Below are 19740 nucleotides of genomic sequence, written 5' to 3'. Positions count from 1 at the left end.
TGGAACTCACTCTGTAGCCCAAGCTGGCCTTGAACTTACAGAGATCTGCCTGCCTCTGCCTCCCGAGTGCGAGGATTAAAGGTGTGCGCCACCGCCACCCGGCTGCACTTGGATTTTTAAATAGAACTTATCCTGGCAGATTTTATTGTTGTTTTTGTTTGTTTGTTTTGCTGTCTTATGTCATGCGATGGACAAAACCCAGAATTTTGAGCAGATGGGAAAGTGCTGTTGTACTAGTGGGCTGTATCTCTAGCCTCTTTTTTTTTTTTTTTTCCTATTTTATTGCTGAGGCTGGCTTTGAAATTATTTTATAGCCCAGGCAGGTCCTGAACTTGGGATCCTCCTGGCTCAGCCTCTGGAGTAGCTGACCTTAAACGCCTGTACTAGTAGGTTTAGCTCAGAAGGCTAGGACAATGCAGCGAAGTCAAAGAGGCAAAATATTTGAGTAAGACTTGGGGATTTAGCTTTGAACTACTTTCTTCAAAGTTGTTAAATTTTGTGATTTTATTGAATCTTCCCTTTCCCCTGGTAATATGGAAATAATTGTAGCTTTCCTCTTCAAGGAAATATTGAAAGGTAGGCAAGCTACGAACAAAATAAAGCCACCACCATTCCCTAAAGACCTTTTTTTTTCCTTCAAGAGAAGTCCTATGTTGTAAGTGATAGTCTCTGGAAGGCCACACAGAGCCCCTGTAGCATGGTGATGTGATGTGTTCACGTCAGAGTACTCACAGATTGAACCTGGAGTTGCAGGTCATTTTTCTCTTTGAGGAGAGTGACCATTTTTTCCTCCAGCTCCTTCCTCTTTGCCTCTGACTTGGCGAGCTCATCTTTGGTTTTCTGGAACTCTTCCTTCATGGTGGCCATCTCCTTCTCGGTCTCTGCACTCTTCAGCAGGGGCTTGATCTTGAAGAAGAGCTTCATCCAGGGCCAGTGCTTGACATTCATGAAGGCGCGGACGTTGTACTGGATGCAGAACAGGGCTTCCCTAGAATGTGGGGAAAGATGGTGTGATCGCTCCATTGGCAGCAATGTGGCTAACATTTATGGCAGACACCAGGCTTTTCCTGTACCGACACATGTTCATTTTCACAACCAGAGTGATGGAGTCCTCAGTATTTCTACTTGGCTAATCTGAGTGCTATTCCTATGGAACAATTGAGTATTCTCAATCCCTGGTGATCTGGCAAAGACAGGCTGAGTCTAGAGAGTGCAGACTGTGTTGTCTGAGTGACCTCTGCCACAGAAAGAGCACACTCACATGACAGTAGTGGCGGGGAGAGCATGGCCATTGCAATTGGATTCAGCTGACCTGCTGTTGCTCATGAGCAGTGAGGTGAGGAGCCTGAGGAGCCATAGGTTGAATGATTTGCCTCACCCCAGCTCAACCACTCTTTCCTTGAAACCTTTCCTCTTTGGTGGCCATTGAATTAGCCACTCTCCTCTTGTTAGTGTCTTCAGATAATATACTGGATTTTCTAAATTCTTTGAGTGACTCAGTTCTGTCCTCTCAATAAATCCATTAACATTGGAAGGCATTTTTAGCAATGATTAAACTCCAAAATTGTTTCTTTTAAATTTAAAAAATTGAAATAGTAATATTGGTAGAGTTCTTTAAATGGTAGCAAGGAGTTGGCAAGGTTTGGCGGGCTTACAGCAATATGTAGGCATCTTTAAGTTTATTAGCATGCAGTTTTTATTTCTATTGGTTCAGTTGCTAGGAATTCTGAGTCTGAGAAGGCAGATACCATAACACAAGCTATGATACAGATGGATGGAAAAAACAAAACAAAACAAAAAAACCTCTTGTAATGCTAACCTAAAAAAATACAGATGAACCAAATGAGCAGAATGTGTGTGTGGCTAGTGGCTAGAGCAATGTATAAAACTGTTGTATAAATAAGTCATGTGAAGTTAATTTGGGAAAGAAGAAAAGGGACTTTTTATGAGGTAAGTATGAGTGAGGTGATAGGGTCGGCACAGACATGAAAATAGGAGGTAAGCGAGTTGTTTAGCAAGGCTGGGAGAGGCTGTGTGGTTAGGTATGAAAGATATAATGGGGAATAGAAGGCCTTGACAGCCAAGCAAAGCAGCTTGGGTTTGGTGTGGGATACCATGGGGAGCTGGGAACAGAGATGTAGGGTGATGAAAACCACAATGCAGACAGTTTCTGTGTGAGAGATAGATGGGGGGTGGGGCAGGAGAGAAGTTCTGGGAAGTCTAGCCTGAAGACACTAAGGTTGATGTGTTGTAGGGGTAAAAAAGCTCATGCTAATCAAAGAATGAAAGTATCAGTGCATGAGGACCTCGGACGGAGAGTCCTTGGGGATCCTTGTGATCCTGCTGATGTGCATAGCCATTATTACCTCCTCTGCAGCATCTTCTGATACTCCACTCTCATTAGGTAACCCCTACAGACTGCTTGTGTTCTTGTTATAATCTGGGCCAACTTTTCATCTCTCATTTCTTCCAAGAGACCCAGGAGGCCAGCTTTGAAGAAAACCTGGAGGAACAGAAAGTCACGCATCATCCCCACACTTCAGCAAGACACAGAAATGGCTGTGAGTACATGGATCGGGTGTACAGGAGTCACAGCCATACCTTGGTGTGCCCAAATTTATACTGGGTGTGGTCAATATCAATAGAGCCCAAGAGCTTCTCTGAGGCCTTCTTGCTGTCGATGAACTGTCCCTCTGGAATAGCACTTGCATTTAAAACTTTGTATCTGTTCAGTTAAACACAAAAGGAATAGTCAGAAAGGTGTAATCACTTACCCAGTTGCCACCAAAAAGAAGTACCTGTACCTGTTTAAATCCCAGAACAAAAATGAAAGTAGAGATCTAATGATCAGATCTAGGTCAGATTGTGACCTAGCCTATTATTCTCTCCTCTATCACAATACTGAATTGTTTGATTTCTTATTTGTGTAATTATGCTAAGTCGGAGAACTGAAATATAATGGGCAAAGTACAACTAAGATGATAAATACTGATACCATTCAGTGTCATACAGCAAAGAGGACTGACCTCTGTTTAAAGTCCCCATACAAGATCCTGCTGGGGAACCCCTTCCGGCAGATGCGGATGCCTTCCAGCACCCCGTTACACCTGAGCTGGTGCAGGACCAGTTCATGCTCCATGGCACCTGGAAACAGAGAAAAGGAGTTAAGTCCCAGGCACTGAATTTTCAGATTGGGCCTAGTTTGTTGTTAATGCTCTGTGTCTTACCGGGAGTCTTAGTTTCATTGGGGATGATACACCGTACGAAGTGAGGGTGTGTACTCCTCAGATTGGTCATCAGTTTATTTAAGTTTTCCTAGAAAGTGAGGTAGAAGGGTCTTTAGAAGGTTGTGTTTTGAGTTTCTTTTTCTCTTTTTTTTTGGGGGGGTGGTAAAAATTATACAGCACACTCTTAAGCTACTGGACATAAGCTTATGAGGCTTTAACTGCTGTGTATTTTGAAGGCTTCAGTATTTAACCTAATAAACAGCCAGAAGGCCAAAGTACTAGAAAGAAGTTCGGATTACCAAGGTATCCATTGTCACACCTAGGTCCAGATGTCAAGTCAGTAGCCTCCATACACAGGCAGAATTCTCAGCCAGCACCAGAAAACAAAGACTACAGACTCTCTCTGCCACTAGGAAGTCAGCTGACCCTATGCCATTCCATGTCTCCCTGGGCCTCATCTGAAAACAGGGAAGATGGTCCCCATGGCCTCTTTCATTTTTTAGCACGCATAATGTTCACAGTAGTTAGCAATTCTCAGTGAAAACCTGGCTTAGCAATCATTCCAATTTTTGATGTTCTTCTTTTTAAATCATTCACAGAGTTTTCTAATTTCTTGTTTTGTTTTTTGAAGAGTGTAAAAGTATGAGACAATATAATTTTTTGTGGGTGGATCTTGGATGCCTGAAAACATTTTCCATCTAAAGTATATGGGGGAGTTATTCTGAACAAATGAAGTAATTGATTATGACAGAGAATGTTTCACTCAGCCGTTGAGAACACACATGCAAATGTCTCTTACATATGCTTTTTTCACATCTCAACCACTAGAAAATCAAAACAAATAATATGACTATCAAGCCTGATAATACCTTTACAGACAAGTTTACAAAGCAGCCATCTGTTTAGTTGGCTAATGCAGATTATATTGAGATGGGAAAAGAGTAAGAACAAATTTCTGAGGTAGATCAAAGGTCATAGGTCACACCTGCATTTTAATTTTGAAGCAATGAGGCATAAAAATCCTCACAAACAGTCCTCAGAGTAGACATCTTACATGCATCCCTCAAGAAGAGTCTTGCCATGGAAAAATTATACTTGCATTATGGAAATGTGCAAGTATATAATGGAAAAGGTACACTATTTTGTAAATAGAAGAATTATTCTTTTGTAGCTAACTGTCCATTCAGACCACTAGGCTCAGTTTTGGGTGGCTTTCATCTTTTCTAAAAATGTCAAAGCCATCTCAGGGGGAAACATGTTTTGGTGGAAGAATGTTCTAAAGAATGCATCTCATATTCATTCTCAAAGGAAACTTAAATCCTGGCAAGGTAGCACATGCCTGGAATCCAGCACTCAAGAGCCTGAGGTACTAAGTTCACAAGTTCAAGGTCAGTCTGGCCTACATAGGAAGATCCTGTCCCAAAGAAAACAAAGGGAAACCCCAAAACATTCTTAAACACTACTATTAGTGAGATAGGAATACAGCCATCACAGGGATAACATTGAGGGTCAGATACGCTTCCTTAAAAAACATCCTTATTATGCCCAAGAAGCTTCTAAGGACATGTTGGCAATCCTGAATGCTTCAGGTAATTATAATAAGAAATAAAGAAGAAAGCATCTTACCCAAGTATTGATTTAGATCCATCCTGATGAGAGTGAATATCTAAAGTGATTCTTATCACCATTCCATTCCCTCCTGATTTATTCTAAATCCTATACTAAATCTTCTTCTAAATCCATAGAATCTGAATGTATTTTTGCAATTTAAATCTATACTTTACCCTGAAGAGGGCTGACACGGTCTGGAAAGAAGAGCCCTTCTTCTTTGCCCCTTTCTTTGCACCGCCATCTGAGATAAAAAGAAAACCCATCAAATAAAGTCGACTCCCAGAGGACAGAGTGGTGTAGGAACATTTGGAGGGGTAGTTTGATTTAGATAAAGGGTATAGAAAGTACCTGCTTCGGCACTGGCATATGTGGAAAAGAGGCTGGCCAGAGTTTTCATTGCAGACTTCTGGTACAGCCCCACCACGGTGTCGTTCAGGGGGTCCTTGTTCTTGTCCAGCCAGCCAGCAATGTTGTAGTCCACGGTCCCCGCATAGTGCACCAGTGAGAAGTGGGCTTCAGCCTTGCCTTTGGCAGGCTTGGGCTTCTGGAAGTTGTTGGACTTTCCCAGGTGTTGGTCATACAGCTTGTTCTTGAAGGAGGTGTCTGTTGCCTTGGGGAACATGCACTCCTCTTCCAGGATGGAGAAGATGCCCAGTGGCTGAATTCAGAAAAGGAGACCTATGTCAACTTCACTTTCTTCAGTGAATGTAGACACCATGGCTGTCACACATGGACAGGAATCTCAAGGAATTTGCAGGTAATTTTTAAAATATTTTTTATTACCATACTTGCCCTCCCCAATCCTGTTCAATGAATAAATTTGTTACCAAAGTTTTATTTTACTTCAAAAAAGATGTACTGGAGCTGGGAAACTACTTCAGTGTTTTAAAATGCTTGCTGTGGAAGAACCCACATAAAAGCTAGGCATGGTCACATGCCTACCTGTGACCCCATTGCTGTGGGGCGGGTAAAAGGTCACCAACCTAGTGGAGGCCCTATCTCAAGAGAATATGGCAAACTGTGATAGAGTAAGACACCTAATATCCTTCTCTGGTATCCAATATGCACAGAAGATATACCTGCCCATGTCTGAGTGCATGTGCGCACACACACACACACACACACACACACTTTTGTCTGAGAATAATATTTGACTCCATGCAGAGGAAGAAAAAATAATATAAACAATAATATAAAAATCCAAATATTACTTAAGGTATTTTAGATGTTTAGTCTCCTTAAATATAGATTATTAAATAGTACAAGTAATTTGCCTTCTTGATTTCTGCTATACTGGCTGTATTGTGCATCAGTTTTCATTTAGAAAAGTGTTTGTTGCTATTGATGACATCCTGGACTATAATGGAGGCAGATTAGAACTCTCGAGAGTGGTTCTAGCAAAGCTGTTATGATGGAGTGCTCACAACTGCCTTTAAACTGGATATGAATCAGTATTAGAATAAAATGGGGGAGGAACTAAATGAAGTTAACCCCTTCCAGACCTGTCTCATGTAAAATTTGTAAAGAGGAAGCGATTTCTAAATAGTGCTCTTTCAATTTGTTCAGTGACGGGAAGGACAGTAATACTTTGTAGAATTCTTTAAGACATCTGAAGAGTCATCCTCATAGACAGACCCTTCCATGAAAGTCATATGAACCTTCTCGATGAGCTCGATGCAGGCGGCCAGGTCCATCCCGAAGTCGATAAACGTCCACTCGATGCCTTCCTTCTTGTACTCCTCCTGCTCCAGCACGAACATGTGGTGGTTGAAAAACTGCTGCAGTTTCTCATTGGTGAAGTTGATGCACAGCTGCTCCAGGCTGTTGAACTACACAGAGCAGTAGAGATTTCCCAGGTTAAGTTGGTATTTATAGGAGCAAATTCTGTTAATGGAAATATTCTTTATGGGGAAATAATCTGAATAGAGTGATGAGATTAAACTTAGGTATTTAAGCTGATTGCTGTCTGTTCATTATCCCCAGGAATACATGCTTTGCTCATGAGTTCTGGGCAGTCTTTAGGTACTCGGGTATCAATTACACTACAATTTTTACTTCCTTCCTTCCTTCCTTCCTTCCTTCCTTCCTTCCTTCCTTCCTTCCATTCTTCCTTCCTTCCTTCCTTCCTTCCCCTTCTTCCATCCTTCTCTCCTTCCCTCCCTCCCTCAATCTCTTTCTCCTTCCTTTCATTTTTGAGACAGAGTCTCACCAAGTAACTCTGGCTGTCCTTCAACTCACTACATAAACCAGGCTGGCCTGGAACTCACAAAGATCTCCCTGTCTGTTTCTGCCTCCTGAGTGCTGGGATTACAGGTGTGTACCACCATGCCTGGAAAATCCACCTTCCATGTTCTATTTTCCTGTCTGTCTGTCTATCTATCTATCTATCTATCTATCTGTCTATCTATCTATCTATCTACCTCCCTCCTTATCACAACACAGTTCTAGTGGAATTCACTTTCTTTTCACCTGTGAGAATGTAAAGAAAAGAATGTATATCAAGGTACAGCCATGACCCTGTGTTATGACTTATACAGCTTTATGACTCTGATGCAAGAGAGAAGGGGGAAATGGTTTATTAGAAAAGTTCACTAATAGAGGTGGAAGCCTCTATTCTCTAATTCTAAGAGAGTTTGAACTCTTACCTTTGGTCATCATGTTATTAAGGGAAAGCTATGTTAAGACATTTAGTTGATGTGTAAAATGAAATAGACAGTTTAATTTCTCTTCTGTTGACAACAAATATCTCCTTGTCTTATCTATGAAAATAGAGAGCTGGTGTAGTATAGCAGCTAAAGATCTGAGAGTCTTTGCAATCACTTACTCTCTTACTTTACCCAGGATAAAGCCAAAGCTTGGAGATGAAATAATGTTTATAAGGTAAACCTGGAAGACAAGAGGCCAGCACCTATGGTTGGGCTCCTACCTCTGGGCTTTCTCCCTGCCATGCCCAAGTATCGATGCAAGATGCCTTACATAGGTACCAACCAATTGCTGCCAACAGATCCTATCTTGGCTTTGTGTTACATGCCCATGGAATCTTTAGCACATGTTTGATTTTCCTTCTATATCCAATTTCTGTTGTAATAATAATGGTAACATTAATTTATCTGTATTGAAAGTTAAATAAGGCAACATTTTGAAGTCTCCAAAATAGTATCAAAAATATACTGACTGCTCAACAAATTAAGCCATTATTGTTACTATTTTCTATTCTCTCTTAGATACTTTGGGGCTAACTCTTGCACTAGGTACAATGTTGGTGCAGATAATATGCACATTATAAATGATTATCACTTAGTACATCAAAGTTCAAAATTATGTCCCTCATTTTTTATTCATGTGAAGATAACTCACATCAAAGATCTCAAAGCCAGCGATGTCCAAGACCCCGATGAAGTACTGCCTGGGCTGCTTGGTGTCCAGCTGCTGGTTGATGCGGGTGACCATCCACAGGAACATCTTCTCGTAGACAGCTTTGGCCAGGGCACCTACCGCATTGTACACCTTTGCAGATATAGCAATATTTGTTGGTGTTATTAAGCTATGTCATGGAGGCCTTGGTGTTTGTGTGTGATTCATGGAGGACATGCACTTACTTGTTGCACCGTCTGGCCTTTGGTGACATACTCATTGCCGACCTTGACCCTGGGGTAGCAGAGGGCTTTGAGCAGGTCAGCAGAATTCAGACACTGGAGATAGGCGGCCTTGTCAGCCACTGTAGTGATACAAATCAAGGAATGTTTAGCATTTAATATTTATCCTCATCCTTTTGTCTTTCTCCTATCAAATTACTCTGTTATTGGTAACAGAAAGGTAAAAAACAAACAAAACAAAACAAAACAAACAAAAAAAAACTTTAAATAATTTCAGAGAAAGTCAAATAAGATTCTTTGTATGTATACTGAGGCACCTGGTTGCCACAGAATGTTGATCATTTGTCCTGGCTTTTAGTGACTTGTTGCAAGTAGGATTTGAGAATACCTTCATTAACCATAAACATGTAAACAGTATTTATTGTGACATTCTGTTCAAGGTTTGAGACATAGCCCTGCTCCCTCTTTAAGACTTCAGGTATTGCCAGAAGAGTAAGATAAATGCACCATAACACTCACTGTTAGGGTGGGTAAAAGGACGAGTCTGGGCGCTCTTATGTGTCTTTTACCTCCCTGGATTTAACTGACTGGATCAAAGGTCTTACTTGTTTATCTGAAAAAGTGGGGATAATTAAACTGGGTGATCCTCTCTAAAAGTCTGTGTAATGCTATATGTCAGTCTCAAGGTAACATCTGGAGAAGATTGAGGGAGAAAAAGAGAGGGAGAAGAATGCCAGACTAGGTTGTTGGGGAAGGGTTTGGGGCAGGGGAATAACTGGGTAGTGGTTCCTATGTTCTGAATGCTTTTTTCATATGCAGAGCATGTGATTTTTCTTTGTTGGTTCCTTTTGTACCTTACTTGCTCACTGCCTTTGGAGGACTTTATACATAGACAGCACACGCATACATACAGGTGTGCCTAGGAGTACCCTTCACCTCTCACCCTACACAAAGATCCTCTAGTGCTAGGCCCTAGGCTTTTCTAGCTAATGCTAAAACAGTATGTAAACCTATCGTGTATACCTGCCTACCTTTGCCAAGACAAAGCAGGAATATTATTGCACCTCATTCTGTCTACAGCTCTACAGCTCTCTGGCCCTCAGCTGAGCTTTTGTGTGGTTTTGGGGTTTTCGATAGCTTATTTGAACTGGTAGTGATGGTGAAGTGATGGAGGTATGAGAACTGAGGGTGCTGAGGAAGGAATATGTGCACACAACTAGGCTTTAGTCTTCGGACATGCAGACACAAGAAGATGTGAGTTTAGAGTAGAATTTAAAGTGTTTCTGTTTGAAAATTCCGCTATTCAGACCAAGCTAGAGGGTCTTGGGTACCTTCGGTGCCATCTGGCTCTGCCTGCTCCTCACGCTGCTTCTGCTTGAACTTCATGTTCCCATAATGCATCACGGCCCCAGTGAGTTTATAGATGGACACTTTCTCTTCCGGTGAGAAGCCCAGGATGTCAATGGCACTCTACCCGGAAAGATGAAGGGGCAGAGGTTAGGGTAGAAGACACTGTTTGTGAGAATTTATAACATACACCAAGGTGATCACACCTGTGTGGGGTTTGCTGGTGCCATTCCCACACACAGTGGGTTTTTGAAAAAGTGTGTGTAAATCTTATGACTTACATCTGTGGCCATCAGCTCTTCTTGGTCATCAATGCTGGGCACTGTGATCTCCCCTTGACTGACAAATGCGTAGTCATACGGATTGGTGGTGATCAGGAGCATTTCTGGGCACACAGAATTAAAGATATATGTTTTAACATGAGAAATTGTTAATGTAAATTTTGACCTCCACCCACAAATTTGAGTTCTTTCTTACCAATTAGTTCTGGCTTCTTATTGGAAGTGATCTGATAGAAAATATGGTAGCTTCTTTCGGCTTTTAGCTGGAAGGTGACCCGGGACTTCTCCAGAAGATCTGGAAAGAAAGAGATTGAACTAGAAAAACTATCCACTCTTTGGACATATTGTAAACGTTAGTGTCTTTGGCCAAAACTGAGGACACTACATTTAGCTCCACTGAGGTGTCATCAGGATTCTCATCCTGTGGTTACCTATTAGAACCAAAATGCACATGGTAGCTGCCATGCGCCTTTCTGTGTAGGTACAGCCACTGAAGTATGCTTCCCTGGGACAAGTTTCAAATGGGGAATCCATGACCTCTGTGTGTTAGCTGATTTCTAGTGTCCTTGGATCAGCTCTCATGATCTGTGGTGAAAGTCTACCTTGGAAGGATACCTTTACCAAGCCAGAGCTAACCCCTAGGTAACCATGGGGTAGAGATTAGACTTGCTTCTGAGGTGTGGAAGTCCTCTGACATGTGAGAGGGGACCATCAGCCTTCGATTGAGATTCGGGGTACAGATAGTGAACTATGGGTGTGTCTGGCATTAGCTCACAGACAGCTCTGCTGGTAGACTGCTTCTCTGCAGGCTCCTTACACAGGCTTGCTTCCACATTTAGATTTTCCCACAGTTCAATTACTCACATGTTTCAATATCAGCTGATGCCAGTTTCCCTGTGGTACCAAAGTGGATTCTAATGAATTTGCCCTGGAAAAGATAATGATGTGTTTAGTACTAACACTGAAGCACACAGAGATAAGAACCTGAAATATGAATTCAGATATGATGATCCCAGCAAGTAAGGGCAGAAAGGGCCCCTCTGTGACCCAGAGACTCACAAAGCGGGAGGAGTTGTCGTTCCTCACGGTCTTGGCGTTGCCAAAGGCCTCCAGCAGGGGATTGGCGCTGATGATTTGATCTTCTAGAGTCCCCTGCATGGGAAAGAGTAATCTTCACATCTGGGGATCCAGACTCCTAGGCACCCTGAGTCTGAATCCTTGTTCCGGCTACCAGGCCCACCTGCATTTTGCCAGACTCCTCCTTCTTCTTGTCCCCCGTGACTGCGATTGTCGCAAAGTACTGGATGACACGCTTCGTGTTCACAGTCTTCCCGGCCCCGGATTCTCCGCTGCCAAATACAAGGGAAAGGAGATCAGAACCATGGCACATCTGGGCAACAGTTAAGACAGTCACTGCCTACCAGGAAGAAGAAAAAAGTCACTTACGTGATCAGGATGGACTGATTCTCGCGATCTGTGAAAGGAATAAAGACCACCAGTCAAAACAAAACAAAGCAAAATATATTCAACAGAAAGCAACGAAGTCAGGTGAACTCAGATGTGGCCTCTTCAGAGATGGCACCTGTGATTTCAGCTTTGGGTTTAGTAGAGTAAAATCTGTGAAAATGAGGGGGAAGGAATCATCAACTTCCTTTTTCTCACTTTATTATTATTATTTTGGTAAAATACATATAACATGGTATCTACCCGCTTTTAATTTTTGCATATGTTTCTGGTGTGTCTGTGTGTACAAATGTAAGTGCATGTGCACCTGTGTGTGTGTGTGTGTGTGTGTGTGTGTGTGTGTGTGTGTGTATACACACAGAGTCCCGAGACTTGTGCAGGGAGTCTTCCTCGATGGCTCTGCACTTTATTTATCGAGGCAGGGTCTCTCAGTTAAACCTAAAGCTCACAGGTACAGTTAATCTAACTAGACAGCTTGTTTGGAGGAATCCTCATGCAGGACTCCCTAACACTGTGATTACAAGCAGGCCCAGACCCAGGCTGCATTTGCTTGGGTGCTAGGGGTCCCTATTCTGTTCCTCTATGTGGAAGGCACTTTATTCATGGAACTATCTCCCTGGTTAGATTCACACCATTTTAAGTGTGTAGTTCTGTGGTATTACGTTCCCTCATGTGCATCCATCAATACCTTCCACTTCCAGACTCTTTTCATCTTGTAAAGCCTACCCTCTGTATCCATTCCATAGTGGTTCCCTTGTTCATCCCTTTGCTCAGGACCTGGCAACCAGTCATCAGTTCTCTGTTGATGAATTTGACTACTATCAAGCCCTCACACAAGCAGAAGTGTTTGTGGTTTTTTCCCCTTAATGTGTCTTCAAGTTCATCTATGAGGTGGCACTGTCAGAACTGACTCCTTTTAAAGGAAGAGTAATATTCCATTGTATGACTATACCACCCTTGGCTTAATGACCCATCTCCTGGTGGGTGTGTGGGTACTCGCATATATTTGCTGTTGTAAATGCTGCTGCTGCAACCATGGCCTACAAAGAGCTCTTCAAATGCCTGCTTCAGTTCTTTTGGCTCTCTTCCCAGAAGGAGGGACCGTGGATCAGACCCCAATTCTATTCTAGTTGCTGGAGAACCACTTTTACTACAGGGTATGGTCTCCTCATTTCCCCACATACTTTCTAATACTTTCTATTTTCTTTTCTATTTTTCATCATAGCCATTCAGATGTGAGGGGGCATTATTATTATTATTATTTAAGTTACGTTATTAGAAAATTTAAGTACACATAAGAACAGAGACTATACTAATGAGACCCCGGATGCCCATCTTATAGAGAAATATTCCTAAGTACTTGGCCAGTTTCATGCCATCTCTATGCTATTTCAATTTCACTGGATTATTCTGAGAAACCCTAAAGCATCAGGAGATTTTTTTGTTGTGAGGAGTATGAGTCACAGGATTGTGAGGTCATTAGAGACCTGAGATGTTGCTTTGATGAAATCCGTTTACCAGAGAGGGAAGCTGAGACGTAGAGAGGAGGAAATGGCTTTTTAAATATGAGTTACAAACTTCAACAAGGCTGTCAATAATCAGGTCTTTGGGCGTCCAGTTTGTGCATCATTCAGCTCCCTGTTCTCTGCCCAGCTTTTGCTGTCACTCATTTGACTGCTGGTGATGGGTGCCAAATTAAAGATGGTCTGAAGTGGCACATGTTTGTTTTTGTTTATTTTTTTTATTTTCCTCTTAGTGTTATAGATGCTTGTCTATATATTAATAATACATTCGTATCAATTTTCTAGTTTATTAACTCTGCAATCCTGTATTGCTAGAGTGTGGATTTTTGAGTTTAATTCTAAGTTTAAAAGTATTTCCAGAGAAAATCAACACAAGTCTAGGTATTATTTAGATGTTTATACAAACTTCAAATTTAAAAAAACATCTCAGGCTTCTGTGTTCAAGAGAATGGGTATGAAATTTGATTAATAAGATTGTTTTTTTCCTAATATGAATAAAATCATAGACAGCCATATTGCTTCTCTTAGAAGAACAAACAAGAAAACTGTCTGCTGGCCTTCCAGGTGATGTTCAAATAACGCTAAGCAAGCCAATGGCATGGTTCTGTATAGTTTTGTATGAAAAACATGTTTGGGAGCCTAGGTGACTTTAGATTTAGGGTATTCCCAAAGCCTGGAGAGTTATTTAGGTGTGGTAGCGTACATCATAGCTGCTGTGTATTGAAACCTCTGACTGGAGCCAGCCTGGGAGCGGGGAGCAGGGGTTGGTTTCTGGGGACAAGCAGAGCACTGCTTTTGGGCACAGAATCCTGTTGAAAGTCCAGGCCAATTTGTCATAGGGGGTCCCTGTTGTGTCCCTTCCCCCTCTTCCCCATTTTAAAAGACAACTTACAAACAGGTGCAGCAAAACTAATGGAAGGAAAAAATGTCCCCCAGCAACCCAAACTCCATAGAACAGGGAATGAGAAAATTAAGACTATGTTCAGAGCGGAACATTTGGTGTGTGATGAAAAAAGCTTTTAGTGCTCTACTGGGACCTATCATGAGTATGCTTTGATAAAGTGGGACTAACAGACTGATAGGAGAATGTTTCAATGTCTGTGGGAGAAATTTTATGGGTCTATCTTTATCCACACTGCACCTCCAATTTACTCACGCCCAGTCCCCAAGGCTGGCAACATCCACAGAAGAATTCAGAGTTCTCTAGATATGGCTGAGAACTCATTCCTTGGACTGCTGAGGAGGTTTTTTTGTTGTTTGTTGCTTGTTTGTTTGTTTTTTTAAAGATCTATTTGAACTTTTGTATCCAAATAAGAAGAAAATATGGGAAGTAACTAATCTGTTTTCAGAGACCTGCTCTTTGCTTCATCTGAGCTTGCATTTGCTCACCCTATTGGCTCGGGCAAGCCAGTGAATTCCAGAGTGTTACTGTTCACATCCTAAAGTAGACATGGCTGCCGGAAAGAGTAAATGTCATGGCTGTAGTTGTTCTTTGGAAATGGCAAGTCCCATGAGGCAGGAGTGTCTTATAATAAGACCGGAGTGAGCTCCGTTTGTCCATCCCAATTGTGTGTGCACATTCCTATAAACAGACGCTTCACTCACCCGTCAGCATGAACTGGTAGGCGTTGTCAGAGATGGAGAAGATGTGGGGCGGGGCCTCCTGGCGCTTTTTGCCTCGGTAGGCCGCCACCACCTCAGGGTTGTACACCGGCAACCACTTGTAGGGGTTGACGGTGACGCAGAAGAGGCCCGAGTAGGTCTGGCAAAGAAATCAGAAAATTCAAAATAGTGCCTCTTGCTTTGTTTTTAAGAGAAATAAATGGTCTAAAAAGGGCTCTCACGTAGATCATCCAGGCTGCATAACGCTCTTTGAGGTTGTACAGCACTCCGGGCTCATGGAGGTGGGTCATCATGGCCATGTCCTCGATCTTGTCATATTTGGGTGGGTTCATCGGGAAGACTTGATCCTCCTTGACAGTGAGAGTCTGGCAAGGAAGTAGGCCAGTCAGAGATAGGGTTAAGTCTGCTACTATTGAACATGCTTTCCATTATATAACTATTCAATGCCTTTTAAAGGCATGAGCATATTTGTTTTCCAAGTCTGATTCCAAGAAAGACTGTTTCCTGTGATAATGTAGGGATTCGTACTTTTGTGAGCATATTTTAATTGTACGAATTCAGAAGGTTTAGCATGATTGCTCTTCATACACTCATGTAGCATGGGTTGATGGAATCCACCTATCCCTCCATGATCCAGCCACCATTACTTCCCTGGTTGTATAGCCAGAGGAAATGAAATCAGCATACAAAAGAGAGGCCCAGAGACCCCTGGCTATTGCAACACCACTCATGTTTTAAACAAGATTTTTTTTCCCTTTCCTTTTATATTCATTTTGCTAGGCCAAGCATTTTTAATCTTTTCACATCCCACTCATCACAAGAAACTTCTTTAACTACATCAATACCTTATGGAACTAAATCAGTAACCCAGGGATTTTTGTGACAGAACGGGGTAGTTTTATTTTATTTTTCAGGCTTGGAGATTTAGACCTGGAAGTAGGGAACTGAAAGGAGATGGTGGAGACCATAATAGGCTGAATCCTGAGGGAACTTGGGAAGGGGGAGATGCTGGAGTCTGAATTCCTTTGGCTCCCAGATCTTAGGACCACACACCGGGAGGAGACTCTTACAGAGGCTGTAGGCTCAGGCAGCCCTCGCAAGGGAGAGCTGGACTTTGGACTGAGCCGGGGAAATGAGCCCCGAGCATTCTCACTTACTGCTCCACTTTCTGTCTTCACGGTCACTTTGCCTCCATCCTTGCTCTGTATGACGCTTTTCACATAGGATTCTTTGGGCTCCGCCACAAAGACAGACGTCTTGGCATCAAAAGGCTTGTTTTGGGCCTCAATCCGCTCCTTCTCCGATTTTCGAAGGTAAGGAGCAGCTTCTCCAAAAATAGCCATCTCAGCATCCGAACCCGTACTCATGGCTGATATTTATTTAGCTGAGGTATCTGCCTTGGGGAACAGGGGGAGAAAGAGAAATAGGAATAGTCAGACATGTGGATGAGGATTTGAAGTGTGGTCTTCAGCTCAGGCTGAGACCCTCCCTTCAATCTGGCATCTTGGTTCACGTTCTAATACTGTGTGGAGGGCTAGTTTGGAGTGAGAATGTAATTTGAGGACTCAGTTTTAGAACTTGGCAAATGTCCTTTCCAGAATCTTGACTCCCAGGAGTAGAGGTACCTACATCTTCAATTGCCGTGAAAACCTTTTCACCCCGCTCCCCCCTCTGAACTGGAGCGATCCCTGTCGTTAAGGCTGTTGAGGGATTGTTTTACAGCAACTGTCATTACTTAATCCCCTTGTCTCCTGCAGAATGTCTGCATCTGCCACAAGCTAAGACAGCCACCTAGTTAGGAAGGAAACGCTGCTTTGTGCACATGGAAGTGGGTATTTTCAAAGCTACCAGGGAAACTTTCTCATCTTTTAGATGGTCAATATTGCTCAAAACCAAATGAGTTTCCATTCCCTTGCCATTTGGTGTTAGATCTCTTGGTGGACTGTTAGACGTTCCTAACCATTTCTTGTTCTGGTTTTTCATCCTTTGGCTTGGGAGCAGGAGACTTAGCACTGCCCTGTCCCCTAAATCTCTTTTGATGTGAGAGATTTCAGCTTTCAATGTAACTGATTCAACCACAGAGCAATGAGTGCTTCCGTATGGAGGCTTTTCTTCCCACAAAAATTCCACGGGGTTCTTTCCTTTCCACTCAGGGAAAGAAAAGCATTAAGAGTTTGTCACGCGCAACAGTGACCATCTAAAAGGTTCTTGACTTAGGATCGATCAGTGAGCCTCTGCTGTGGAGGCATGCTAAACTGGCAGAAGTCTTGCTTTACTCTCAGGCAGTAACTTCCTCAGGGCACAGCAGAACGGCTCCTAAATTATGCATGGTATTTAGCACCCCAAGGCTGGAATACCTGCAGCTTTACAAAAGAAGGACAGTATTTTTTTTTTCTCACTAAAATTAAATGGATCCTTACAAAATAACTCAAATATGGTTTTTAACAAGATGTTTATGTTTCCAGCGTCAAGTAAGACTCTGGAGTGTTAAGACGCTGTCTGTAAAGCGTGTGTGTGTGACCAACGCTTTGCAGTAGAGGCCTTGGCACACAGTAGTTGATTGCCACTGGACAGTTATAGCAGCTAACTTACTATCAAAACTCACCCTGTCCCTAATGTCCCTTCATTTTGGGCTTCGGTGAAGCTAAATAATCTCTGAGAATAAGGCCTTATGGAAAGACGATTTCCAACACGCATAACCGGTCACCCCCCAAACGCTTTCTGCTCTAAAACCACGGAAGTGGTGGATAATTAAGAACTATTCACAGTTCCCTTAGGTTAAATCCCCTCTGTCATCAATAAAAGAAGAAATCCAAGTCTTACCTCTAGGGTTTTGGATGAAAATGCAGGGTCACAACTGTCCCACACTGTAAGACATGAAGTTTCCTGTTAGTGACCCTCAGCAATCCTGGCCTAGAGTACAGAATGAAAAGTTCCCCTGCCCTGAAACTACAAGCCTAAGAGGAATTGGTTCATGCTCAAATAGCCACAGGATCCTTGCTGTTTGTCCCCAGGGTTCTTAGAGTCCCAAGCCACAGGGTCCTTGCTGTTTGCCTCCAGGGTCCTTAGTGTCCCAGGTCTCCCATCACTTACCTCTGGGCTCTTGGAGGAGATAAGGCTTGAGGGGCAGCCCCGCTTATATAGGAACTAAAGTGCTGATGCTGCAGCTACCTCCCCTTTGTCAGGACAAGGCATTTGGCAACAGGAACCCTCGGCGTAGTTTGTAGTGACATTTGGCATGTTCGGATATAATTAGAAATATTCATATCATTCAGAGTATGTGAACCAATCTCCTATAAATAATTTGACAAGGACCATTCTGCCCTCTGAGAATGCTTTCTAGTGTGCTGGGAGGGGAATCTTGGACAGTGCCTGGTGGGACATCTCATAAGTTAGTTCTTAAGAGTTGTATTCAATTTGGCAAACTGTCACGCACGCCCGTCCTGTGCTGCCAAACGATCAGATGCCCAGCAACGCACTTTCCTTATTTGTTCCCACAGGAGCCCCCACACAGCATTCCCTTGGGTCATCGCCAGGGCTCATCCTTGGAGTCTGACTTGGGCAGCAGAGCCAAATCAAGAAGAGCCTTTATGCTGAGTCTCCACCATTGGGCCAATGGCCACCCAGCCAGCATGCAGAGGAACTATTATTAGAAGTTAATGCCTTCATCATAGGGAAAAAGATAGGAAAGAAAAGAGAAAATGCAGCTAGACTCCAGTCTGCAGAGATAAGATGGGGGAATGTAAGTGGGGCCATACTTTATATACACTTATGTCTTACAACCTGCCTTAACATTAGTATAGCTGATTTTCATGCTATTCATATAATTCACATCCTTATTTTTAAAAGAAATTATTTTATGGCTAATGCTTTTAAAATTAAAGTCTTTCTTTTTGAAGTCATCTATATTGAGTTATAATTTACATATGGTCTAGCTTACCCTTTATAGGTGATAATTATTATTTTTTTTAAACTTCACAACAGAGTTCACGTCCTTTGTTATATTTATGCATGCACATCTTCACCTAGTCACCATGAATGAGAGGATGTGGTAGAGTTAAAGTTCCAAGAGCTTTACTAAGTGTATGCAATTCTGTAGCCTTGTGTATCTTAATGACGTGAAAATCATCATCTTATAGACTAGGCTAAATATCCCTTTTGATAATTCCCTTCTCTCAATTCTAGTTTGGTTTGTAATAGCCCAGACTTTTGGGGGTATATTTTCTTATGGATTTCCTAGGAAAAAATAAATTAGTAAAATTGGCCTAAGAAAATAGGCTCATAAAAAAATGGGTGCTATAAATGTTTAAAATGAACTTTAGGTAACATCACAGCTTATGTATTTGCCAGCTTGCTTTTTTTTTCTGATCTTGGTTCATTTCTCTCATTTGTACATAAACAATATGGAAACACTTCATAATGCCCCGAAGTATGTCAGTCTAATGAACCCATTGTATTTCTGATTGGTAGTTCATGGTCTACTCTGTTTCATTTGTAGCATCATCCACCCTGATTACTGTATTATTTTGATGTTACTGTAAAATCTGGGTAGGATTTCATATATTTGCGATACAATTTGCTTTTTCAAGATATGGACAATTTCTTGTGGTCTAATAATGGTCTTAACTCTGCTGGAACATCTCCAACTTCTAGAATTTAGATCTTCCAAAAGACCTAAATTTTTAGGCAAAGTCATGAAAAGATTTCCTTTATGTCTGTGCTCTTTTGTATGTATTATAAAAGAATTTCTAAAACTCTGGGACTCGGAATCATACATACATTATTTTATATTTTCAAACTAATGATATTAAGAAAATCTTAATTTTGTAGCGTGTATGTGTGTGCACTCACACATCTGAGGGGTTCCATACTTTCTCCCATAGTTCCATGCAAATAGCACAGACTTTGACATCTACTGGGACAATTTTTTTTTTCTTCTTTATTTATTTTAATGCCATTTTGGTGGCTTTTAAAGTCTATATATGAGCTTTAGAATCAGTTTTTCAGATGTGAAAAAATCCTGCTGGATTTTTATTTGGATTAAGTTGATTTAGTAAGTTCACTGGGC

The 19740-nt window shown here is 42.0% G+C and overlaps 1 protein-coding gene across 1 annotated transcript in view; it reads right to left on the bottom strand.

Annotated features, from left to right (window-relative positions):
* The window catches only part of Myh8 (myosin heavy chain 8), a 30587-nt gene extending 13049 nt beyond the window's left edge, over positions 1-17538 (bottom strand). The window contains exons 1-21 of the mRNA XM_036196186.1: positions 17496-17538; positions 15830-16069; positions 14894-15037; positions 14655-14811; positions 11509-11536; positions 11303-11411; positions 11122-11214; positions 10927-10990; positions 10259-10357; positions 10063-10166; positions 9766-9904; positions 8438-8556; positions 8196-8345; positions 6497-6667; positions 5187-5496; positions 5012-5079; positions 3228-3315; positions 3027-3144; positions 2602-2725; positions 2367-2503; positions 733-988 (exon numbers count right to left, since the gene is read on the bottom strand). Coding sequence (XP_036052079.1) covers positions 733-988; positions 2367-2503; positions 2602-2725; positions 3027-3144; positions 3228-3315; positions 5012-5079; positions 5187-5496; positions 6497-6667; positions 8196-8345; positions 8438-8556; positions 9766-9904; positions 10063-10166; positions 10259-10357; positions 10927-10990; positions 11122-11214; positions 11303-11411; positions 11509-11536; positions 14655-14811; positions 14894-15037; positions 15830-16039 — 2688 coding nt within the window. The 5' untranslated portion in view covers positions 16040-16069; positions 17496-17538. The remainder of the gene's footprint in view (positions 1-732; positions 989-2366; positions 2504-2601; positions 2726-3026; positions 3145-3227; positions 3316-5011; positions 5080-5186; positions 5497-6496; positions 6668-8195; positions 8346-8437; positions 8557-9765; positions 9905-10062; positions 10167-10258; positions 10358-10926; positions 10991-11121; positions 11215-11302; positions 11412-11508; positions 11537-14654; positions 14812-14893; positions 15038-15829; positions 16070-17495) is intronic.
* Positions 17539-19740: the final 2202 nt, after the last annotated feature.

The sequence above is a fragment of the Onychomys torridus genome, chromosome 8, assembly GCF_903995425.1.
Source record: "Onychomys torridus chromosome 8, mOncTor1.1, whole genome shotgun sequence".
Lineage (NCBI taxonomy): Eukaryota > Metazoa > Chordata > Mammalia > Rodentia > Cricetidae > Onychomys > Onychomys torridus.
Note: the sequence above shows the minus strand (reverse complement) of the source record. Positions and strands in the feature narration are given on the sequence as shown.